Source organism: Oncorhynchus gorbuscha, linkage group LG03 (assembly GCF_021184085.1).
Source record: "Oncorhynchus gorbuscha isolate QuinsamMale2020 ecotype Even-year linkage group LG03, OgorEven_v1.0, whole genome shotgun sequence".
Taxonomy (NCBI): domain Eukaryota; kingdom Metazoa; phylum Chordata; class Actinopteri; order Salmoniformes; family Salmonidae; genus Oncorhynchus; species Oncorhynchus gorbuscha.
In genome coordinates this window covers 85,547,682-85,573,146 of record NC_060175.1, presented here as the reverse complement: position 1 = coordinate 85,573,146, position 25,465 = coordinate 85,547,682, and the positions used below count along the sequence as shown (strand labels likewise).

The following is a 25,465-nucleotide window of genomic DNA, read 5'->3' as shown; positions in this document are numbered from 1 at the left end:
CAAAAAGATGTCTCATAACTCCTAATTGTGATTCTAATCTATGTCACTATGCACAAAGGCCCCAAAGAAAAAGACCCACGAGGGAAAAGGCAAGGCATGCGACCTTACAGAATGGCAAAGCAGATAACTGCCCTTTACAAGTGGAATAGTGCCACCAGGAGAGGAGAGCAAGGACAGAGTCACTTGCTCCTTTCTTCCTTGGGTGAAGCAAATGAAAATGAAACCAGGGCAGGTGCATTGATATGAAAATACTTTTACATTTACGTTTTGGTGTAAAAACTGAAATTAATAGGATGTGCAGATGACAATAATATATAAACGTTTATTAAGATACAAGTTGAATAAATAACAGTTGATCAAATCCATTACATAATATCGGTGTCTTCTTTTTTCGCGCCTTGGGTTTACATTGGAGACAGCGTTTCCACGAGGACGATTTAATCTGACGTTGCTTATAGCAACGCAGTGAGAGAGATTAGTGTGGTCCTATCTCTGTCTCGAGCCAGTGCTGCGAAAGTGGAGTGCAAGAGTGCGCTCCAGTAATCGGCTGTTGTGGTCTGACCAACGAGTTGACACCGTGCGTTCTGTGTGCTGGGCCAGGACAGGGGGGAAGCCAGGCGCGCGTGTGTGAGCAGAACATGGGTCATCACAACAAATGACTTTATCCCGATCTTCCTCCGCATTATGGGACCGTAGGAACGCAGTTTGTGTGAGCCTCTTTGGTTTTTTGATAGTTTTTGGTTCTGGGAACTTTGGCCAGCCATAAAAATGGAGATGATAACTTTCATGTTGGCGAACCTTGCCTTCTTGAATATCAGGGGCAACATTTTCACCAGGTAAGATTATACATTTTTTGACTAGTGTTACAGAGAAGACCTTCCCATAAAATTTACTCTGGTTTTATTTGAATAGCGTATATTATTGAATTGGAGCCAATTGTTTCGTTCAAAAATAATTTGTGCGTATGTTGTAGGTCAGCTGTTGCGATGTTCTGATTTATCCTATAACATATACTACTGGCGGTTTAGAGTACCCTCAAAGCGTTTAGTGAATTTCTGCAAATTCAGTTTTTAGTTGCATTTAGATTTAGAGCACATTGAGGCCATAGCATCTGTTTCTAATTTTGCCTAGATCATTTTTCGATGGAAACGAATTCCTAACCTACATTTTCCGGATTGGTCTAATTTGCGTAAAAATAACTGATTATTAACGAATTCTAAAACCTGAGGATGTATCTGCAATTGCAGATGAACAGCCTACTCAACGCCCACATAGCTTTCGAGCAGTTACTGTACAGTTGAAGTGCTGTGGGACCCATCATCAACATACAGTAGACCTGCTGATCATATGGTCATATTAAAGATAGAGATAGAGGCTCAATCAATAGTGGATATGTGGTAAATAATGTAACATTATATCATGTGTGACAGATTTGGGTACAATGTCACACCATAACTTGTAGGCCCATTGAATTGAGGTCAAGTATCATGTGGTGTTCAGCATAATGCAGTTTAAAAATAATTATTTGTTTCATTTCAATAATTGCATTGCTTAAAATTAGTTGTTAATAACAATGAGATTATAATAACAACATGTTGTTACATAGTCATTTTGTAACTGATTTGTAATTGCATTGTAATAAAATTGAGTGCCCTTTGTTATAACACAAGTGGAACAAGGAACAATCCCTATATACACTCTTGTACAGTACTTACAAAAACCAGTCAATCCCAAAATAACTACGCAATGTCAATGCAAATAATATGCAATTACTAAAGAGTTATGGAACAACATGTTTTTAATCAATGCTGTTATTAGAGTCATTGCATTGTTACGGTATAATAGCAACTTGATGTAAAGTCTTGTTAACGCAAGGTTATTGTATTATAACTTCAGAAGATAAGAGCCCCAGTCTATATCCAATCACTGTTTAAATACAATTTGTGAGTAAACATATATAAATACAATGCCTTTGGAAAGTATTCAGAGACCTTGATTTTTCCCACATTTTGTTACATTAACAGCCTTCATCTAAAATTGATTAAATATTTTTTTCTCAGCAATCTACACACAGTACGCCATAGTGACAAAGCAAAAACATTTATTAAAAAAACAAACAGAAATACCTTATTTAAATAAGTATTCAGACCCTTTGCTATGAGACTCGAAATTGAGCTCAGGTGCATCCCGATTCCACTGATCATCCTTGAGATGTTTCTACAACTTTATTGGAGTCCACCTGTGGTAAATTCAATTGATTGGACATGATTTGTCTTGTTCAACCTCGTGTTGTGTTCCGGGGGTTCTGACTATTGTAGACCTCGCTGCAGCGTGTGTTCCTTCAAGTCTGATATGTTCATTCTTAAATCAAAATGTTTATACCCTTGGGTAAAAAGGGGCACTTACGTCATGCTGACACGCTCTATGGGCTCCCTGGGGCGTGGCCAGTTATGTTTGTACACAGTGTAAAAGCTCTTCAAGTTACAATGTTTTCATTATAATGTCTTTATAACCATTTTAATGACATCACAAAATATACATACATTTTCCATATTCCATCTCTTATCATTCCAAACATTTGGATGTTGAAATAAATTGTCCCAATGTCCATTGTTTGATGTTGATGTTTTGGGCGGAAACCTCTTCTCTAACAAATTGACATTCCATTCACCCAACTAGAAATCAAAAGGAATCGTCTGTTGCCTACAATTTACGTTCACGTGAGGTGTCATAAAACCCCCACACCCATCCCTCCCCCACTTCTGCGGGTTAGAGGGCTCTATTGAACGCTGATCCACTGTAACCTGATCTTGGGATCCTCCCAAAAGCGTCATGACACAGTGCATGTGAGATCAAAAACCAAGCCATGAGGTTGAAGGAATTGTCCATAGAGCTCAGAGAAAGGATTGTGTGGAGGCACAGATCTTTTATTTTTTATTTATTTTTTATTAAAGCTTTATTTAACTAGGCAAGTCAGTTAATTAAGAACAAATTTGTATTTACAATGGCGGTCTACCACGGCTAAAACCCTAACCTTGATGACGCAGGGACTCCCAATGGGACTCCCAATCATGGCTGGTTGTGATATAGCCTGGAATCCATCCAGAGTCTGTAGTGATGCCTCTAGTTGTGATATAGCCTGGGATCTGGCGAAGGGTACCAAAATATTTCTGCAGCATTGAAGGTCTCCAAGAACACAGTGGCCTCCATCATTCTTAAATGGAAGAAGTTTGGAACCACAAAGACTCTTCCTAGAAACTGAGCAATCGGGAGAGAAGGGCCTTGGTCAGGGAGGTGACCAAGAACCCGATGGTCACTGACAGAGCTATAGAGTTCCCCTGTGGAGATGGAAGAACCTTCCAGAAGGACGTCCATCTCTGCAGCACTCTACCAATCAGGCCTTTATGGTAGAGATGCCAGACGGAAGCCGCTCCTCAGTAAAAGGCACATGACAGCCCACTTGGAGTTTGCCAAAAGGCACCCAAAGACTCTCAGACCATGAGAAACAAGATTCTTTGGTCTGATGAAACCAAGATTGAACTTTTTGGCCTGAATGCCAAGCGTTAGGTCTGGAGGAAACCAGGCATCATCCCCACGGTGAAGAATGTTGGTGGCAGCATCATGCTGTATGTATGTTTTTCAGCGCCAGGGACTGAGAGACTAGTCAGGATCGAGACAAAGATGAACGGAGCAAAGTACAGAGAGATCCTTGATGGAAACCTGCTCCAGAGCACTCAGGACCTCAGACTGGGGTGAAGATTCACCTTCCAATAGGACAACAAACCTAAGCACATATTTTCCGAAGGCTCTGTATGTGAGCAAACAAAGCAAGTGAACATATCTCAATACTGTCTGTGAATTGACTGAACAGTTTGGCAGAGTGGGTGATATTAGAGTGACACATCCTGGATCTGTCATTGAAACAGTCTCTAAACAGTAAACTGTTGACGTATGTGTCACGAATCCCGTCGAAGATGGTGCCTCATCCTGTTCGGGCGGTGCTCGGCGGTCGTCGTCGCCGGCCAACTAGCTGCCACCAATCCCCTTTTCTGTTTCATTTAGTTTTATCTGATTAGTTGCACCTGTTTCTTGTTTAGGTTTAGGTTTTGGGCTATTTAAACCCGGTTGGCCCGCCAGCTTTTGTGCGGGCTTGTTTTCTGTTTTTTGATGTGTGTAATTTCTGTGGAAGTATTTTGTTCTCGAACCGTTTCGTCCTGTTGTTTTGGACTGCGTCTTATTGCGCCCGTGTGTGTGGCATTGACCGACATTGTTGTTTTGGAAGTAAACATTCCACATATCAACTACCCTGCTCTCTGCGCCTGACTCCTCCACCCACTACTTCTAGAAGTACTTGACAGTATGTTCAGTTACACAGGATTGCAAAGTGTTGCAATGTGTCCCAGGTCAAAAGGTTGTACAATGTTGTGTACTGGCAAATAAAATTAATCAACCTGGTAGCCCTCCTACCACTCCTGACAACACATACCAGCAGAGGGTGTAATTGTTATTAGACAGTGATCTTTCACAGGCTTTTCTGAGATGTGTGTGTTTCTAATGAAGATATCAAATCAAAGATATAATGTATTGTCCTCATGATTGTGATTCATTTGCATTTTTTTCCCCCAACATACGATCCTTCACATATTTAATGTGTGAGGGTTTTGGAATAACAATCTGATAGTGCCTCTTCTCTTTCTCTCCATGTATTATGAGCTTTTGTCAACAGCTTATTTTGTCATCATTTTCAATATTCTGGCAGAGTAGCTCTTCTGCTAGACTTAAAAGGACAAAAGCTTAGTAGCCAAGTTACCTTGTTACTATATCTGGTATGCATTTTGCATGCTTTTCACTCTATCCAAGTGTAATTTACCGTGCTCTGAGAGAAATTAACATTTGACAGTATTTCTACTCAGTCAGTTTATTACTATTTGAAAATAGCTTTACACTTTTTCATAATCCATCCTTTTTACTGGCCTACTAAACTATTAATTGTGTTGCTACTTGACGTTGTGTTTTGACATGTTTTTTACAAAATAAGCCAGAGTCGTACTGGCACAATATCTCACTACCTTTGGTGTGAGTCACCTCTGTTAATAAATCTGGATCCAGGTGACATGCACTATAGCCTTGGGGGTGATACGCCTTCGAAGTAAGCCACTTACTGGATAAATTCTTTTCACTCTAAGAAGGAACAGATTTTGAAATAGCACACAAATTTCACTACAACGTGATCTCACATTGTTATGGGATACATCTTTGTTGTTTTAATTCAATATTACGGCTTATGATTACGTTCTCATATTGTAAAGATATTCGTCTGTTGTTTGAAGTGAGTCAGACCGAAATGCAGCGTGTAGGTTACTCATTACTTTTAATGAAGAAAATGCTGTACAAGAAATAACTGAGAATACAAAACAACAAACGAGTGAAACTAATTACAGCCTATCTGGTGACTAACACAAAGACAGGTACAATCGCCCACGAAATACAACGCGCACTCAGGCTGCCTAAATACGGTTCCCAATCCGAGACAACGAGAATCAGCTGACTCCAATTAGGATTCGCCTCAGGCAGCCAAGCCTAACTAGACACACCCCTACTAATACACACTCCTAATTAATACAAACCCCAATACGAAATACAACATATAAACCCATGTCACACCCTGGCCTACCCAAACATATAACAAAAACACAAGATACAATGACCAAGGCGTGACAGGAACCCCCCCCCCAAGGTGCGGATTCCGGGACGCACCTCAAGAGCATAGGGAGGGTCCGGGTGGGCGTCTGTCCATGGTGGCAGTTCTGGCTCGGGACGTGGACCCCACTCCATAAATGTCCTAGTTCCTCCCCTTCGCGTCCTAGGATAATCCACCTTCTCCGCCGACCATGGCCTAATAGTCCTCACCCTGATCCCCACATAACTGAGGGGCAGCTCGGGACAGAGGGGCAGCTCGGGACAGAGGGGCAGCTCGGGACAGAGGGGCAGCTCGGGACAGAGGGGCAACTCGGGATAGAGGGGCAACTCAGGATAGAGGGGCAACTCAGGATAGAGGGGCAACTCAGGATAGAGGGGCAACTCAGGACAGCGGGGCAGCCCGGGACAGAGGGGCAGCCCGGGACAGAGGGGCAGCCCGGGATCGAAGCAGCCCGGTACTGAGGGGAAGCCCGGTACTGAGGGGAAGCCACGTACTGAGGGGAAGCCCGGTACTGAGGGGAAGCCCGGTACTGAGAGGAAGCTCAGTACTGAGAGGAAGCTCGTTGCGCTAAACAAGCGGGAGACTCCGGCAGCGCAGGAGGGGAGAAAAGCACTGGCTGCGCTGAACAGGCGAGGCGCACTGGAGGCCTGGTGCGTGGTGCTGGAACTGGTGGTACTGGCGCGAGGACACGCACAGGAAGCCTGGTGCGGGGAGCTGCTACCGGAGGACTGGTGTGTATAGGTGGCTCTGGATAGACCGGACCGTGCAGGCGCACTGGAGCTCTTGAGCACCGAGCCTGCCCAAGCTTACCTGGCTCGATGCCCACTCTAGCCCGGCCAATAGGAAGGGCTGGTATGTGCCGCACCTGGCTCTGCACCCGCACTGGAAACACCGTGCGCTCCATAGCATAACACGGTGCCTGCCCGGTCTCTCTAGCCGAACGGTGAGCACAGGGAGTATGCGCAGGTTTCCTACCTGGCATAACTATTCTCCCTTTTAGCCACCCCCCAATAAATCTTTTGGGGTGACTTTCCGGTTTCCAACAGCATCGCAGTGCTGCCTCCTCATACTCACGCCTCTCCGCTTTAGCTACTTCTATTTCCTCCTTGGGACGGCGATATTCTCCCGGCTGCGCCCAGGGTCCTTTTCCGTCTAATATCATCTCCCAAGACCAGAAGTCCTCATATTGCTGCTCCTCACAATTAACAGGGAGAGTAGGCTCAGGTCTGACTCCTGACTCTGCCACTCTCTCTCTGCGCTTTCCCCCGTTACCTACGGTTTTCGCTCTGTATAGCCGTGCTTTCCTTTTCGATTCCATCCGTGTATAGTCCTCTTTGCATTGCTGTAGGGAATCCCAGGCGGGCTCCTGCACTCGCCCTGGGTCGGCCGCCCACCTGTCGACCTCCTCCCACGTCGTATAATCCCTGCTTCTGCCGTCCATATCGTCCTCCTTTAGCTCCTGCCAGTTCACACGCTGCTCGGTCTGTGAATCGTGGTGGGCGATTCTGTAAAGATATTTGTCTGTTGTTTGAAGTGAGTCAGACCGAAATCCAGCGTGTAGGTTACTCATGACTTTTAATGAAGAAAATGCTGTACAAGAAATAACTGAGAATACAAAACAACAAACGAGTGAAACTAATTACAGCCTATCTGGTGACTAACACAAAGACAGGTACAATCGCCCACGAAATACAACGCGCACTCAGGCTGCCTAAATACGGTTCCCAATCCGAGACAACGAGAATCAGCTGACTCCAATTAGGAATCGCCTCAGGCAGCCAAGCCTAACTAGACACACCCCTACTAATACACACTCCTAATTAATACAAACCCCAATACGAAATACAACATATAAACCCATGTCACACCCTGGCCTACCCAAACATATAACAAAAACACAAGATACAATGACCAAGGCGTGACACATATAATGTGTGTCCTGTAGAGCAGTTTATTTTACCCACACTGGGCCTAGGCCTACTATTTATTGATATATTTTATTTTAATTTATTTTTCATTTCACCTTTATTTAACCAGGTAGAACATATCTGCATTTAAAACGGATGATTGTTGCAGTACACTGGAAGTATCACAAATATCACAATGTGAGGTAGCATTTATTCTTGTTAGCTTAGTGGGGTAGCAGTCGCATAGTCAGTGACCTCTCTTATGCCCTACTGTAAGACATGGGCGGCCCCATAGGCTAGATGACCTTAGTATGTCCTTAATGCATGCTCCATATGTGCATATCAAGCAGATGCTATTGCTGAGGGGTCCAGATATGTTCTAGCCAAATGACTGTGGGAGCACAGTTACACTACACTGGGTTTGTGATGGAAAGACCACAGTGTGCAGAGAGAGCTTTCACCTTAGAGAGGCTGCAGGGAATGAATTTGTCTAATCAAGGTTGGAAATGATAGATCTTGTATCTGTGCAATGCCACCATTTCATTCTCTACTGATTGGCATTTAAAAGGCTGTAGATTTAATTAGCTAGCTTTACGTGCTTTCACATTCAGGATTTACAACATTAACAATATAGGGCTACGCAAGGATGACTAGTGCTAGTGCGGTTCTCTTCTCTGTTCTCAGGTACAAATTGATGTCATTGTAGGAAGCTAATTTACGCTTGTTAGAGCTGGGGCTACATTACAAGGCTTTAAAAAAAATGTGTTTATTTATTTATTAAATCTGTGGGAAGAAAAGCTGCTCCTTTTGTGTTTCGTCTCTTTCACCTCAGCACTCAGTGAATGTATCTGAAATCCCTATTCCCTTTATTGTGCACAAACCATGTCAAAAAGTAATGCAATGTATAGGTAATAGTGTGCCATTTCGGACATACCTAGTGTGTTAGCTCGTAAACAGACGGTTAGCAAAACAGAGCCTCTGGAGATCCTGTTAATAAACCAAAATAAAAGACTAAGAGGAACAACATGAGCGGGAAATGGACTTTGAACTGTTATAACAGAGTTTGGAGGGGTGAGAGCAGGCCTAGTATGTTTAAAGAAACCCCCTTGAGACCAATCAAATGCTCTGCACCATTAGCATTTAATGACATCACATTTCCTTTACTGCATGCATAATGTGTATCCTGTTGTGCTATACACTGCACTGGAGTTACTACAGGTAGACCTACAACAGCTTTAAATAGGTCCCATCTCTTTATCAGTTAGGTTATTAAGTTAGAACACCTAGTTGCCGAAGAGGATGGCCACAAAGCGAGGCACCTCTTGGATATTCCAATATCTATAGCATACCAGTTGGAAATATAGCTGCAAGCTTTGGCCCCATAGTGCCACCATCAGGACAAATTGGACACATTGCCCTTTTATTTATTTATTTTATTTCACCTTTATTTAACCAGGTAGGCAAGTTGAGAACAAGTTCTCATTTACAATTGCGACCTGGCCAAGATATAGCAAAGCAGTTCGACACATACAACGACACAGCGTTACACATGGAGTAAAACAAACATACAGTCAATAATACAGTATAAACAAGTCTATATACGATGTGAGCAAATGAGGTGAGATAAGGGAGGTAAAGGCAAAAAAAGGCCATGGTGGCAAAGTAAACACAATATAGCAAGTAAAACACTGGAATGGTAGATTTGCAATGGAAGAATGTACAAAGTAGAAATAAAAATAATGAGGTGCAAAGGAGCAAAATAAATAAATAAATTAAATACAGTAGGGAAAGAGGTAGTTGTTTGGGCTAAATTATAGGTGGGCTATGTACAGGTGCAGTAGTCTGTGAGCTGCTCTGACAGTTGGTGCTTAAAGCTAGTGAAGGAGATAAGTGTTTCCAGTTTCAGAGATTCTTGTAGTTCATTCCAGTCATTGGCAGCAGAGAACTGGAAGGAGAGGCGGCCAAAGAAAGAATTGGTTTTGGGGGTGACTAGAGAGATATACCTGCTGGAGCCTGTGCTACAGGTGGGAGATGCTATGGTGACCAGTGAGCTGAGATAAGGGGGGACTTTACCTAGCAGGGTCTTGTAGATGACATAGAGCCAGTGGGTTTGGCGACGAGTATGAAGCGAGGGCCAGCCAACGAGAGCGTACAGGTCGCAATGGTGGGTAATATATGGGGCTTTGGTGACAAAACGGATTGCACTGTGATAGACTGCATCCAATCTGTTGAGTAGGGTATTTGAGGCTATTTTGTAAATGACATCGCCAAAGAAGGCTTGGGCGAATTGCTGTGGGGGGTGCAGTGCTGTTGACCGGGGTAGGAGTAGCCAGGTGGAAAGCATGGCCAGCCGTAGAAAAATGCTTATTGAAATTCTCAATTATGGTGGATTTATCAGTGGTGACAGTGTTTCCTATCTTCAGTGCAGTGGGCAGCTGGGAGGAGGTGTTCTTATTCTCCATGGACTTTACAGTGTCCCAGAACTTTTTTGAGTTAGTGTTGCAGGAAGCAAATTTCTGCTTGAAAAAGCTAGCCTTGGCTTTTCTAACTGCCTGTGTATAATGGTTTCTAGCTTCCCTGAACAGCTGCATATCACGGGGGCTGTTCGATGCTAATTCAGAACGCCATAGGATGTTTTTGTGTTGGTTAAGGGCAGTCAGGTCTGGGGAGAACCAAGGGCTATATCTGTTCCTGGTTCTAAATTTCTTGAATGGGGCATGTTTATTTAAGATGGTTAAGAAGGCATTTAAAAAAAATATCCAGGCATCCTCTACTGAAGGGATGAGATCAATATCCTTCCCTAAGATAAGCTAGTTCTGTACTTCTTACCACAGTTGTCAAATATCAGAACGCAACAATTAACAAATAATGCATTATGATTTTTAAGTATTTTGGACCATTTTGAATGATGTTGACTACTTTAAATGTCTTCTTCCAGGACTCTAGCTCTAACAATAGGGCGGTTCTCTTCTCCGTGAAAAGATGACGCCGACAGAGATGGTTGCCTCGCTTCGAGGCCTTAGGAAACTATGCAGTATTTAGTTTTTTATAGATTATTTCTTACATTGTTAGCCCAGAAAATCTTAAAAGTTATTACATACAGCCGTGAAGAACTTTTGGATATTAGGGCGACATCAACTTACCAACATTACGACCAGAAATACAACTTTCCCGAAGCGGATCCTTTGTTCGGACCTCCACCCAGGACATTGGATCTAATCGCAGAGCTCGATCCAAAACAACGTAGACGAGGTAGACGACGCAGACTAGGTAGATGGAGTGGCCTCCTGGTCAGGCTTCGAAGGCATGCTCACCGCCCACCGCTTCCGAGTATACTACTCGCCAATGTCCAGTCTCCAGACAACAAGGTGGATGAAATTAGGGCAAGGGTTGCCTTCCAGGGTGACATCAGAGATTGTAACATTCTCTGTTTCACAGAAACATGGCTCTCTTGGGATATGTTGTCGGAGTCGGTACAGCCATGGGTTTCTTCATGCGTCGCACCGACAGAAATAAACATCTCTCTAGGAAGAAGAAGGGCGGGGGTGTATGTTTCATGATTAATGATTAATGGTGTAATCATAAAAACATACAGGAACTCAAGTCCTTCTCTTCACCTGACATAGAATTCCTCACAATCAAATGCCGACCATATTATCTCCAAAGAGAATTCTCATCAGTTATCGTCACAGCTGTGTATATACCCCCTCAAGCAGATACCATGAGCAGATTCCCTCAAAGAACTTCACTGGACATTATGTAAACTGGAAACCATATATCATGAGGCTGCATTTATTGTAGCTGGGGATTTTAACAAAGCAAATTTGAGAACATGGTCACCAAAGTTCTATCAGCATATTGATTGCAGCACTTGCACTATAGAGCCGCAATTCAACGGCTCAGACACGTGACGTACGTGGCAGGGTCTACAGGCAATTATGGACTACAAAAAGAAAACCAGTCACGTCACGGACACCAACGTATTGCTTCCAGACAAACAAAACACTTTCTTTGTCTGCTTTGAGGATAATACAGTGCCACCGAAACGGCCCCCTAACAAGGACTGCGCACCCTCCCCCTCCTTTTCCGTGACCAACGTGAGTAAGACATTTAAACTTGTTTACCCTCGCAAGGCTGCTGGCACAGACAGAATCCCAAGCCGCTGCGTCCTCAGAGCATGCCCAGGCCAGCTGGCTGGTGTGGTTAACGACATATTCAATTGCTCCCTAACACAGTCTGTTGTCCCCACATGATTCAAGATGGTCACCATTGTTCCTATGCCCAAGAAGGCAAAGATAACTGAACGTAATGACTCTCGCCCCATAGCACTCACTTCTGTCATCATCAAATGCTTTGATAGACGAGTCAAGGATCATATCACCTCCACCTTACCTGCCACCCTAGACCCACTTCAGTTTGCGTACCGCCCCAGCAGGTCTACAGATGATGCAATCGCCATCACACTGCACACAGCCCTATCCCATCTGGAGAAGAGGAATACCTATGTAAGAATGCTGTTCATTGACTACAGCTCAGCATTCAACACCATAGTACCCTCCAAGCTCATCATTAAACTTGAGGCCCTTGGTCTCAACCCCGCCCTGTGCAATTGGGTCCTGGGCTTTCTCAAGGGCCGCCCCCAGTTGGTGAAATTAAGAAACAGCTACACTTCGCTGACCCTCAACACTGGGGCCCCACAAGGGTGTGTGCTCAGACCCCTCCTGTACTCCCTGTTCACCCATGACTCCATGGCCATGCACGCCTCCAACTCAATCATCAAGTCTGCAGCCGACATAACAGTAGTGGGCTTGATAACCAACAACGACTAGACAGCCTACAGGGAGGAGGTGAGGGCACTCGGAGTTTGGTGTCAGGAAAACAACCTCTCACTCAACATCAACAAAACAAAGGAGATGATCGTGAACTCCAGGAAACAGCAGAGGGAGCACCCCCTATCCACATCGACGGGACAGTAGTGGGGAAGGTGGAAAGTTTTAAGTTCCTCCGTGTACACATCGCAGACTAACTGAAATGGTCCAACCACACAGACACAACAGCGCCTCTCAACCTCAGGAGGCTAAAGAAATTTGGCTTGTCACCTAAAATCCTCACAAACTTTTACAGATGCACAATTGAGAGCATCCTGTCGGACTGTATCACTGCCTGGTACCGCAACTGAACCAGCCTCAATCCGCAAGGCATTCTAGAGGGTGGTGCGGTCTGCACAACACATCACTTGGGGGCAAACTACCTGCCCTCCAGGACACCTATAGCAGCCGATGCCACAGGAAGGCCAAAAATATCATCAAGGACAACAACCACCTGAGCCACAGCATGTTCACCCCACTACCATCCAGAAGGCGAGGTTCGTACAGGTGAATCAAAGCTGGTACCGAGAGTCTGAAAAACAATTTCTATCTCAAGGCCATCAGACTGCTAAACAGCAATCACTAATTCAGAGAGGCTGTTGCCTACATAGAGGCTCACTAGTCATTTTAAACAATGGCACTTTAATAATGTTTACATATCATACATTACTCATCTCATTACGCATCTTATACATTCTATTGCATCTTGCCTATGCCGCTCGGCCATCGATCATCCATGTATTTATATGTACATATTCTTCTTCCATACCTTTAGATGTGTGTGTATTAGGTAGTTGTTGGGAATTGTTAGATTACTTGTTAGATATTACTGCACTTTTGGAACTAGAAGCACAAGCATTTTGCTACACTCGCATTAACATCTGTTAACCATGTACAGTAACTTGCAAAAGTATTCATCCCCCTTGGCGTTTTTCCTATTTTGTTGCATTACAACGTGTAATTTAAATGGATTTTTATTTGAATTTCATGTAATGGACATACACAAAATATGTTGTTGTTAATAATTCAAAAACAAATAAAACGGAAAAGTGGTGTGTGCACATGTATTTAACCCCTTGCTATGAAGCCCCTAAATAAGATCTGGTGCGACCAAATTGCCTTCAGAAGTCACATAATTAGTTATATTAGTTTATATAGTTTATATAGTTTAATTAGTTTATATACACCTGTTCCGAAAGGCCCCAGAGTTGGCAACCATCAAACAAGCGGCACCATGAAGACCAAGGAGCTCTCCAAACAGGTCAGGGACAAAGTTGTGGAGAGGTACAGATCAGGGTTGGGTTATAAAAAATATCAGAAACTTTGAACATCCCACGGAGTACCAATAAAATCCATTATTAAAAAATGGAAAGAATATGGTACCACAACAAACCTGCAAGAGAGGGCCGCCCACCAAACCTCACGGACCAAGCAATGAGGGCATTAATCAGAGAGGCAACAAAAGAGACCAAAGATAACCCCGAAGGAGCTGCAAAACTCCACAGCGGAAATAAGAGTATCTGTCCATAGGACCACTATAAGACTTACACTCCACAAAGCTGGGCTTTACGGAAGAGTGGCTAGAAAATAGCCATTGCTTCAAGAAAAAAATAAGAAAGCACGTTTGGGGTTTGCCAAAAGGCATGTGGGAGACTCCCCAAACATATGGAAGAAGGTACTCTGGTCAGATGAGACTAAAATTTAGCTTTTTGGCCATCAAAGAAAATGTTATGTCTGTTACAAACCCAACATATCTCATCACCCCGAGAACACCATATTTTTCATCGGTAGGGATTGGAAAACTGGTCAGAATTGAAGGAATGATGGATGGCGCTAAATACAGGGAAATTCCTGTTTCAGTCTTAAGGAGATTAGGGACTGGAATGAAGTTTCACCTTCCAGCAGGACAATGATCCTAAACATACTGCTAAAGCAACACTCGAGTGGTTTAAGGGGAAACATTTAAATGTTTTGGAATAGACTAGTCAAAGCCCAGACCTCAATCCAATTGAGTATCTGTGGTATGACTTAAAGACTGCTGAACACCAGCAGAACCCATCCAACTTGAAGGAGCTGTAGCAGTTTTGCCTTGAAGAATGGGCGAAAATCCCAGTGGCTAGATGTGCCAAGCTTATAGAGACATACCCCAAGAGACTTGCACGCTCGCTTGCACGTTATGCAAGTTTTCAGTTTTTGTTTGTGTTATTTCTTGTTTGTTTCATCTTCAAAGTGGTCGGCATGTTGTGTAAATCAAATGATACAAATCCCCCAAAAATCTATTTTAATTCCAGGTTGTAAGGCAACAACATAGGAAAAATGCCAGGGGGGTGAATACTTTCGCAAGCCACTGTATATGTGACCAATACAATTTAATTTTATTTGATAACAATATGTCCACTATGAGCCAATGACCTTGCATACATTTTTGTCGGGTCCAACTTTGCCACCATGCATCCAAATAGAAGCCATACTCTATAGGTCAGCTACACTCACATCCCTGAGCATGTGTACCAAATTTCTTTGGATTTTGGTATATGGTCTGCACAACCGCATTTCTATTTGACCTCACAGGTTCAGCACATTTTGATTTTGTGAAGGTAACAGTTACCTCTGAATTTAGACACCGCTAATTAGGTTAGTGATAGATTACAGCCATCAGCCATACTAAGCCTAGTTCATTACTCTAAAAACACATCCACAAACATACATTCAATGGTTTTAAAAGACAAAATAAAAAAGTGGCAGGTTTACTTCATGGGTATGTTTAAGTTACTATGTAATGACAAATGAACAAGGAGTAATATTAAAAGGGCTTCATTCGTTTGAATGTTGTTGATAAATCACCTCTGCATGTTCTGTGTGCTGTCTGTCTTCTTACAATACTCTTGCTTGTCTCTTTTGTTCAGGAGGGTGCAATGTTCCAAAGCGTTATTCAAATAGACATGCATTAGAACATATATCAATAAGATTGTCAGTCTGGTAGAATAAGGAATTGTTTCTCTCTTAATCACATATCTATCTGAAACTTTTTAAACATCTCATGCCACTGAATACACCATATAGTAAATTGGATCAGTCAGAATGAGACTGTCTTGGCTCGGTGTCTCATTATTCCATCAGTCCCAACAGTGCACACAGTGAGCCTTCTTAGTAGAGAACTCTGCCTCCTGGTGGTCTGTTTATGTGTGCACTTTGTGCTGTCAGTAAGCAGCACATAGAATATCAGGGTCAGAGTAGGAGTGCTGATCTAGGATCAGTTTAGCCTTTTATATAATGTTGAATAGGATAACATAGACAAGATTACATAGATAGGACCTAATCCTAGATCTAGACTCCTACTGAGACGCTTTATGAGTACGGCTCCAAGATGCAAGGGTTTACATGAATTTCTTGAGTGAGATAGCTTTGTCCATTATTCCAAAATCCCTACTGGATAATAGGCACGGTGTAAAAATGTATTATTTTGATAAGTTTGCTCTTTTCTACAGTCAACAGTAAACATATTGTTTTTATTTCGATATTGTTTTTTGCATGCCCACCGATCTTGATTGCAAAGCTATGTTCAACATGAAAATGCAGCTTTCTCCTGTTTACTACTATCTTTGCCTCTCTAGCTTTCTTCCTTCTATGCTTCTCCAGTGCAGTGGACGCAGAAAGCTCAAGTGTGCTGTGTTTGTTCCCTATAGGGCCGAGCTGAGTGACATTGGGGACTATGTAGGTTCAGACATACAAATATCCTGGTTGCCTAATCTGGATGAGTTAATGAAGGGCTATGCACGAAATTTCCGCCCTGGGATAGGAGGTGAGTATGAGATCTACTGCTTGTGGCATTGGATTGCATTTCACCCCCTCACATTTACAACCATTCGTAGCATAGCAGGAACCGGGCATAAGCGTTTTCAAATTCATCATGCTGTATTCATCTTATTAAATTCCACTTCGCCCAAGAAAGTGCTTTAACTTATTTTTAAATCCTAGTTTAAAGACATATTTACCCATATGTAAATAATAGCTTTGAATTAATGAAAAGTTTTTGTGATTGAACATGATGCAAAAGATCACAAACAAAAGCAATTAAGTGCTGGAATGAGTTTGTGGAAGAGATTGAAATGATGCTTTGGAAATTGAAGACGTGTGTAGTATTGCTAAATAAAAGAAAGGAACATTGCAGGAGAATGCCTTTGCTAAGAATGCCTGCCAAATGTGAAATATCCAATGTCCGCAGCATTAGATTTCTCAACCTCACAGCTTCACTCAGGTCAGCAGAGGTGAAAAAACATTGTCGATATAAGAATCCCCACCACCTTGCCAGGCCTTGTGAACCAGCAACAAGGCTACTGCAGCCAACAGCAAACAATTTTACATACTAGAATATATGGTAAAATCTCCCTCAAAATCAAATCAAATTTATATAGCCCTTCGTACATCAGCTAATATCTTAAAGTGCTGTACAGAAACCCAGCCTAAAACCCCAAACAGCAAGCAATGCAGGTGTAGAAGCACCAGATATCACTCAGATATCATCTAAGTGGTAAGACAGCTTCCATAAAGCCAAACTCGGCCATTGAAGAATAATAATATCAGTTGGTGTGGTCTTACTCTGTCTATTCAACTCACATCCCTTCACCATTTCATATCTGAAGGAAAGTGGTGCTACGATAGGCATCTAGAATCTATACAAATAAGTTGAACACTGGGCCTATCACAAAGAGCCATTTGTCAAAATGAGCTTGGTTTTAGCGACAGGCGGAGGGATTATGGATTTATTTTAAGTTTCATTCACTTTAACTGTCCTCCCATTTGTCAGTGCTGATGACTGCTCTCTCTATGGTGGATAGGATAATGGCTACAGAACACAATTTGACGTAAATGGTTATGGGATGAGTACTAAATGACAGAGAATGGTAATATATGATTCCTTAATGTTCAGAATAAATAGCCTTTGGTAATCCTGATCTCCCTCCCTCTAGATTTTCTTAAAGTATCCACGATCTCAGCAGCACAAATTATGCTAATCATCGAGCAAACTACAACAGCACGCTAGCTATGTATGCACTTCGAAACTCACCACTGCGCAAGCCCATGAGACCCCCAATGTCAAGTTTATGAATGTACATAGTGCTATGTCACTTCACTTAGAGCAATGTTAAGTGGGGAAGTGGCCCTTGATCCTTGTCTAAGTGTGTCCTTGGGAAGGAGGGAAGGGATGGATGAAGGGAGGGAGCGAGCGAGGGAAGGAGAGATTATTTTGTATTCTCACTTTTTTCCCACAGGCCCACCTGTGAATGTTGCCATGGCTATTGAAGTAGCCAGTATTGACCACATCTCTGAAGCCAACATGGTAAAGTGTAAATTCACCTGCAGGCCTTTCTACGGAATGGTTGCCATATTTCACTGCTACTGTACTGTTCCAGTAAAATGTGAAAACTACCACTTATGTGTCATCCACATCAGCCAATAGGGTTTCTAAAAAGTTAATGATACCCTGCCCTTTTCAGTAAGAGCATGAATGGCCCTGTTTCAATTCTTATGAAATGCATTCAACAGATTCAACCAGGTTGGTTTGGTTAAAAGCAATAGTCTTGTAACCTATATTGATTTTATCCAATGCTATTCAGATCAGTGATTAACCAAAGGAAGGTAATATAGGACACATTTGAAAAGTTTTGAAACAGGCCTTTTATCCATCTCCTATTCTCCTAGTTACAGTACTGTCTGTACAGTACTGTCTCAACGTGATCCACCACTCTCTCACACCAGAGTTGGAAATGCCCTGAGCTCAGCTTTGTACCTTTGTGTCTGTGTCTGTGTGTGCATCTGCCTGTGCATATGCATATGCTTATGCTTGTTCTTGTGTTACCATGTGTTACCGTGTGTGACGATACTCTTGGCAGGAGTACACCATGACCATTTTCCTGCGGCAGAGCTGGCGGGACGACCGCCTGTCCTACAACCACACCAACAAGACCCTGGGGCTCGACAGCCGCTTTGTGGATAAACTCTGGCTGCCCGACACCTTCATTGTCAACGCTAAGTCCGCCTGGTTCCACGACGTCACTGTGGAGAACAAGCTGATTCGCTTGCAGCCTGATGGGGTCATCCTTTACAGCAGCCGGTGAGGGCAGAGGGAGGAGGGTGAAGAGAACTAGGAGGAGGGGGGAGAAGAGTGGGGGGAGGGTTGAGGGGCTAAGAGAAGAGGAGGGAGGAGGGGAGAGAAGATGGAGGGGGAGAGGGGGATGGCAGAGAGGGGAAGCAGGTGGAGGGGGTGGAAGAGAGATAAAAGGAGGGAGAGAGGGGGTGAAGGTAATGTGTGAGGGGAAGGAGCATAGATTGAGTAGGAAAGGAGGAGGAGAAGGATGAAAGGGGTAGGAGAGATGGAAGGCATGGGGACAAGGCAGAGAAGAAAATGGTGTGAGAGGCCCCTTAATAACTTGCCGTAGCCTGATGTTAAGGCTATATAATGCCTAATGATAATGTCAAAGTTAGAATGACATTTAACCTACCGTTCCTTGTCAAGTTACCATTGTGGTTGATGTGGTTGTTTACTGAATTACTTGTTCTCCTCTCAGGATCACCTCGACTGTGGCGTGTGACATGGATCTGACCAAGTACCCCATGGATGAGCAGGAGTGTATGCTGGACTTAGAAAGCTGTGAGTGGATTTATACATTACATGGTCAAAAGTATGTGGACATACCTTCAAATTAGAGGATTTGGTTCTTTTAGCCACACCCGTTGCTGACAGGTGTATAAAAGCTAGCACACAGGCATGTAATGTCCATAGACAAACATTGGCAGTAGAATGTCCCGTACTGAAGAGCTCGGTGACTTTCAACATGGCACCGTCATAGGATGCCACCTTTCCAACAAGTCAGTTCATCAAATTTCTGCCCTGCTAGAGCTGCCCTCGTCAACTGTAAGTGCTGTTATTGTGAAGTGGAAACGTCTAGGAGCAAAATCGTCTCAGGCTCGAGGTGTTAGGCCACACAAGCTCACAGAACTGGACTACCGAGTGCTGAAGCACGTATTGCGTAAAAATCGTCTGTCCTTGGTTGCAACACTCACTACCAAGTTCCAAACGGCTTTTGGAAGCAACGTCAGCACAAGAACTGTTTGTCGGGAGCATCATGAAATTTCCATTGCCGAACAGCCGCACACAAGCCTAAGATCACCATGCACAATGCCAAGCACCGGCTGGAGTGGTGTAAAGCTCGTCACCATTGTACTCTGGAGCAGTGGAAACGTGTTCTCTGGAGTGATATTTCCCATTTTACCATCTAGCAGTCCGATGGACGAATATGGGTTTTCTGTTTTTCATGGTTTGGGCTAGGCCCCTTAGTTCCAGTGAAATTAAATCTTAATGCTAAAGCACACAATGACATTCTAAACGATTCTGTGCTTCTAACTTTGTGGCATCAATTTGGGGATGGCCCTTTTCTGTTTCCGCATGACAATATCCCCGTGCACAAAGTGAGGTCCATACAGAAATGGTTTGTCAAGATCTGTGTGGAAGAATTTGACTGGCCTGTGCAGAGCCCTGACCTCAACCCCATCGAACAACTTTGGGATGAATTGGAACGCCAACTGCAAGCCAGGCCTAATCGCCCAACATCAGTGCCCGACCTCACTAATTCTCTTGTGGCTGAATGGAAGTCCCCTCAGAAATGTTTCAACATCTAGTGGAAAGCCTTTCCATAAGAGTGGAGGCTGTTATAGCAGCAAAGGGGCGACTAACTCCATATTAATGCCCATATTTTTGGAATGAGATGTTCGACAGCAGGTGTCCACATACTTTTAGCCATGTAGTGTATGTACCGCTCTTCTTGATGGGTGGAAGTCAATACCAATAGTCTGTCATGTTCCCTAGCACTCTTAATGGATGGATCTCAATAGTCTACAGCATGATTATTTATTTACCAATTCGAAGGTGGTTTCCTTTTCTCCCTGGTAGTTCAGTGATCGATTATTGTAATTGTTAGGCCAGGTAATTCACTCACCTGATCTCCTAAGTCTGAAACAGTCCCTTATTAAACTTAAGGGTCTAAACATGCAATGCTGTGGCTCTGCAGGGACATAGTTGAACAACCCTGCTCTACAGAGGAAACAGGACAGGAAACCATTTTACTCCCATATTGTGTATAATGAGTACCAGAAGCAAGGCAAGGGTTAATTCACTACACATTCATTGAAAAATCCAATAATACTTCATTGTTGTTGGGATGTTTGTTTGTTGACTGTTTGTTTTTTGACTGTTTGTTCCAGACGGCTACTCCTCAGAGGATATTGTGTACCACTGGTGTGAGAGTCAGATACACATCCACGGACTGGACAAATTGGAGCTCTCCCAGTTCACCATCATCGACTACAAATTTGTCACAGAGACTATGAACTTCAAATCCGGTGTGCCCCCCCCCCCTCTATCCTCGTTTCACTATCACCATGGTTACTGTACTGAACAGCCAGTGGGATGTCTGTGAGATTCCTCTTCACTTTTATATACAGAGCTCTAAAAATATGCCTCTTTCACTGTACAGCACCTCTCCATGCTTTTGAACATGTAGGATGCCTATAGATAATTTTTTAACTAATATGTTTTGAACCCAGACTCCTCTGTGGGTATTTTATATTCACAGACATAATGGCTCATGTTATTTAGGAGAGGAGACTTATGAGGGGAAGGGAGGAGATTATATGTTATGACTTCTTCAAGTGAGAAATATGGTACTGCCAGGAGGATGTGCCCCCACACCCTGAGTGTTACCTCTCAAGGTTTCTTCCTTCTAGAGACTTTTTCCTTTTAACTTCTTTGGGGTCTTGGTCTTGGTCAGGTTATCGTAGGACTTTGTGACAATTGTTGATCTAAAAAGGGCTTTATAAATAATTTTGATTGATTGACTGATTGATCGAATAGCTTATGTTGGTCTACTTTTTCGCTCCAAGCCGGACGTTTCCCGCGGCTCAGCCTTCGCTTCCAGTTGAGACGTAACCGAGGTGTCTACATTATCCAGTCCTACATGCCCTCCATCCTATTGGTTGCCATGTCCTGGGTGTCCTTCTGGATAAGCCAAACAGCAGTCCCGGCTCGTGTATCCCTGGGTTAGTATCATGTTAAGAGTATTCTGTTAGTGATATTGGTGAAGTGGAGGCTACTGAGTGGAGAACAGCTCATAATAATGACCAGAATAGAGCAAATGGAATGGCATCAAACAACTGGAAACCATGTGTTTGATGTATTTGATGCCATTCCACTGACTCCACTCCAGTCATTACCACAAGCCCGTTTTCCACAATTAAGGTGCCATCAACTTCCTGTGTATTGGTGGCAAAGTCTGCAATCTAGTTTGCACGGAATGCGGCCATTAGCTTGCTGCGGGTATGTTAGTAGAGATACTGTATGAGTGTTAAGAAAACACAGATGAATGAGACAGCAAGAATAATTGAAAGTGAACTGAATGTGTCTGCGTGTATATTGAAAAATAGACAGTACTAGTCAAACATTTGGACACACCTACTCATTCAAGAGTTTTTCTTAATTTTTTACTATTTTCTACATTGTAGAATAATAGTGAAGACATCAACACTATGGAATAACACAAATGGAATCATGTAGTAACCAAAATAGTGTTAAACAAATTCAGATGCTTCAAGGTAGCCACTCTTTGCCTTGATGACATCTTTGCACACTCTTGTTATTCTCTCAACCAATTTATTTAAATTAACAGGTGTGCCTTGTTAAAAGTTAATTTGTGGAATTTCTTTAGTTCTTAATATATTTGAGCCAATCAGTTGTGTTGTGACAAGGTAGGGGTGGCATACAGAAGATATCCCTATTTGGTAAAAGACCAAGTCCACATTATGGCAAGAACAGCTCAAATAAGCAAAGAGAAACGACTTTAAGACATGAAGGTCAGTCAATCTGGAAAAATTCAAGAACTTTGAAGGTTTTTTCAATTGCAGTCGCAAAAACCATCAAGCTCTAAGATGAAACTGGATTTCATGAGGACCGCCACAGGAAAGGAAGACCCAGAGTTAACTCTGCTGCAGAAGTTCATTAGAGTTACCAGCCTCAGAAATTGCAGCCCAAATAAATGCTTCAGAGTTCAAATAGACACATCTCAACATAAACTGTTCAGAGGAGACTGCGTAAATCAGGCCTGTCTGGTCGAATTACTGCAAAGAAACCACTACTAAAGGAAACCAATACAAAGAAGAGGCTAGCTTGGGCCAATAAACACGAGCAATGGACATGAGACAAGTGTAAATTTGTCCTTTGGTCTGATGAGTCCAAATGTAAGATTTTTGTTTTGAATCGTTGTGTCTTTGTGAGCATATGTGGGCACTCCTTCAAGACTAATAAAGCATTCCAGGTAAAGCTGGTTGAGAGAGTGCCAAGAATGTACAAAGCTGTCATCAAGGCAAATGATGGCTACTTTGAAGAATCTCAAATATAAAACATATTTAGATTTGATTAACACTTTTTTGGTTACTACATGATTCCATATGTGTTATTTCATAGTTTTGATGTCTTCACTATTATTCTATAATGTAGAAAATAGTAAAAATAAAGAAAAATCCTTGAATGAGTAGGTGTGTTCGAACTATTGACTGGTACTGTATGTTGCCCTAGAACTTGAAGAAATAAAGTGCATTATCAGTGAGACATATATTAATAGTTGTGATATACATGACAACATATTTGATTCATGAAAAATGTGAAACCTTCGTTACAGTTCTAGTTGTAGATTCTTATCTTAGGTTGTTTGTGGTACGTAGACCAAAAAGTAATCCGTAATGAATAGAAAAAAGGTTTGTACTCTATCTTTGCAGTGAAATAAATGAAATTTATATATAAATTTAATCTTAAACAAGATGGAATTATTTATCTTTCACTTTTTTTATTTCACTGCAAAGATTGAGTCTGGACCTCTTTTCTATTCCAAATAAATATTTAATTTCCATATATATTTTTATAAAGGGATCACCACTGTGCTCACCATGACCACTCTGATGGTGAGTGCCCGCTCGTCTCTCCCTCGAGCCTCGGCCATCAAAGCGCTGGATGTGTACTTCTGGATCTGCTACGTGTTTGTGTTCGCAGCGCTCATCGAGTATGCCTTTGCTCACTACAACGCTGACTACAGGCTCAAAGAGAAGGCCAAGAGCAAGGCCAACAAGATGAGCTCAGAGGTAAGAAGGGAGGACAGCGCTCCCCAACCTGTGGTGTTTAGTGCTAGACCCGTTCCTTATTTGATCCATTTGTACCACAACATTCATTCAATGTTCATACGGTGTTCAAGGGACATTGGGTTGACACAATAAGTGCAAAAAAGTTAGTAAGAACCTGCAAGCACTTGAATTCTTAACATGCAAGCTTTCCTTTGGTCTGAGGTAAAGATGCTTCACAAAGGAATTGACTTGTAGCTTTTCTCTATTGATATATCTTCAGTCGATCGTGAAGAATGGGAAGCAGGCCATGGTGCTCTTTTCCCTGTCTGTGGCCGGAATGAACCAGGGCCTGATGGTCTCCAGCCGCCGTCCACAGCGCTCCGGTGCCGAGACCCCCGCCGAGGAGGACGTGGAGCATAGGAGGGGGCGGGGGGCCAGAGCGTCAGTAGAGAGAGAACAGGAGAAGAAGTGCTGTAGTTGCTGTTCTAAGTGTTGTTGTGATTGTAAGCCTCTCCAAGCTGACACCATAGATGTCTACGCCAGGGCCGTGTTCCCAGCCACCTTCGCCATCGTCAATGTGATCTACTGGGTGGCATACACAATGTGAGTTGGGAGGACTAAAGACAGGCATCACCGCCAAGGACGGGTGTACCGTACATAGGGGAAAACGGGCCACTTTGAATTCAGTGACTTATATATTGGCACCGATGTAAACAAGGCTTCCTTAAGAATAACTGTATTCATGTATACAGTAATATGGTGAAGTAAGGACCTGGTAAATAGCAGATAGACAAACAAAATCAGATGAGGTATATGGACATGTTCTGAAGTACAACTAAGTTACGTACAATGGAGCCTTGAGTGGTCGCCGATGTCTTATCCTGAGTGAGGCTCACTGTATGATAACCCAACAACAGGCTTTTAACTCCAAAACCCTCCACTAGCCATCCTACCCCTACCCCTACTGCTCTAATCCCTTTCAATACTGATCGCTACCCACAAAGCCACAGCGATGTACTGACGTTCAGCTATGTCCTATTAGCGCACATGTATGAACTCTGCTCACACCAGCAACATACACAGCAAGCTAATGTCTCATTGCTGAAAACTAATGCGCACAACAATTGCTATTTGCTTAACTCACAAACACATCTGTGGATGGACTAACTGTTGAAAAAAAGAAACTATCCAAACTTCATAATGATGAGATGAGGTGTAGTCTATTATTCTGCATGGCTGATGCCCCCCCTTTCACCGTCCCAACACCTCACTTCTTTTTTTCCCTCTTATAATTCCGCCCGTTTTTCCATTCCAGTTTGTTTTGGGCTTCAGAGCATCTTATCTCCTCTTGCCAGGTCTTCCTGTTTCCTGATTATTATTATTATTAAAGGACTTCCTCCACTACCTGGGTATCTCCAAGCTGGAAATTTTCCCTTTGGAGTTTTAATGCCTCTGCTTAAAGTTTAAGAACAGTTGTTTATCATGATTGTCTTGAGAACATCTACAATCACATGTACTTGTAATGGCAGATTTCCTCCTCTTCGTCTGAAGAGGAGTAAGGATCGGACCAAGATGCGGGTGGTAAGTGTTCATGACGATTTTAAAAAGAAAAGCACTGAACACTATGAAATACAAAAACAATAAACGAATACGTGAAATAACCCAAACCGAACCAGTACCGTGTGGCAACAAACACACACACGGAAACAAACACCCACAAAACAACAGTGAAACCCAGGCTACCTAAGTATGATTCTCAATCAGAGACAACTAACAACACCTGCCTCTGATTGAGAACCATACTAGGCCGAAACAGAAACCAA

The 25,465-nt window shown here is 42.9% G+C and overlaps 1 protein-coding gene across 2 annotated transcripts; it reads left to right on the top strand.

Moving 5' to 3' along the window:
- Nucleotides 1-338: 338 nt before the first annotated feature.
- Nucleotides 339-25,073, top strand: LOC124022460 (gamma-aminobutyric acid receptor subunit delta-like). Of its 2 annotated transcripts, XM_046337372.1 has the most exons (9): nucleotides 342-836; nucleotides 16,163-16,278; nucleotides 17,750-17,817; nucleotides 18,371-18,591; nucleotides 19,046-19,128; nucleotides 20,739-20,876; nucleotides 21,417-21,572; nucleotides 23,452-23,663; nucleotides 23,923-25,073. In XM_046337372.1, the coding sequence occupies exons 1-9, from the start codon at nucleotides 769-771 to the stop codon at nucleotides 24,247-24,249; spliced, it is 1,389 nt and encodes a 462-aa protein (XP_046193328.1). In that variant the 5' UTR covers nucleotides 342-768; the 3' UTR covers nucleotides 24,250-25,073. The 2 variants fall into 2 exon arrangements, with proteins under 2 accessions (XP_046193337.1, XP_046193328.1); XM_046337381.1 differs by lacking the exon at nucleotides 16,163-16,278 and having other exon boundaries at nucleotides 339-836.
- Nucleotides 25,074-25,465: the final 392 nt, after the last annotated feature.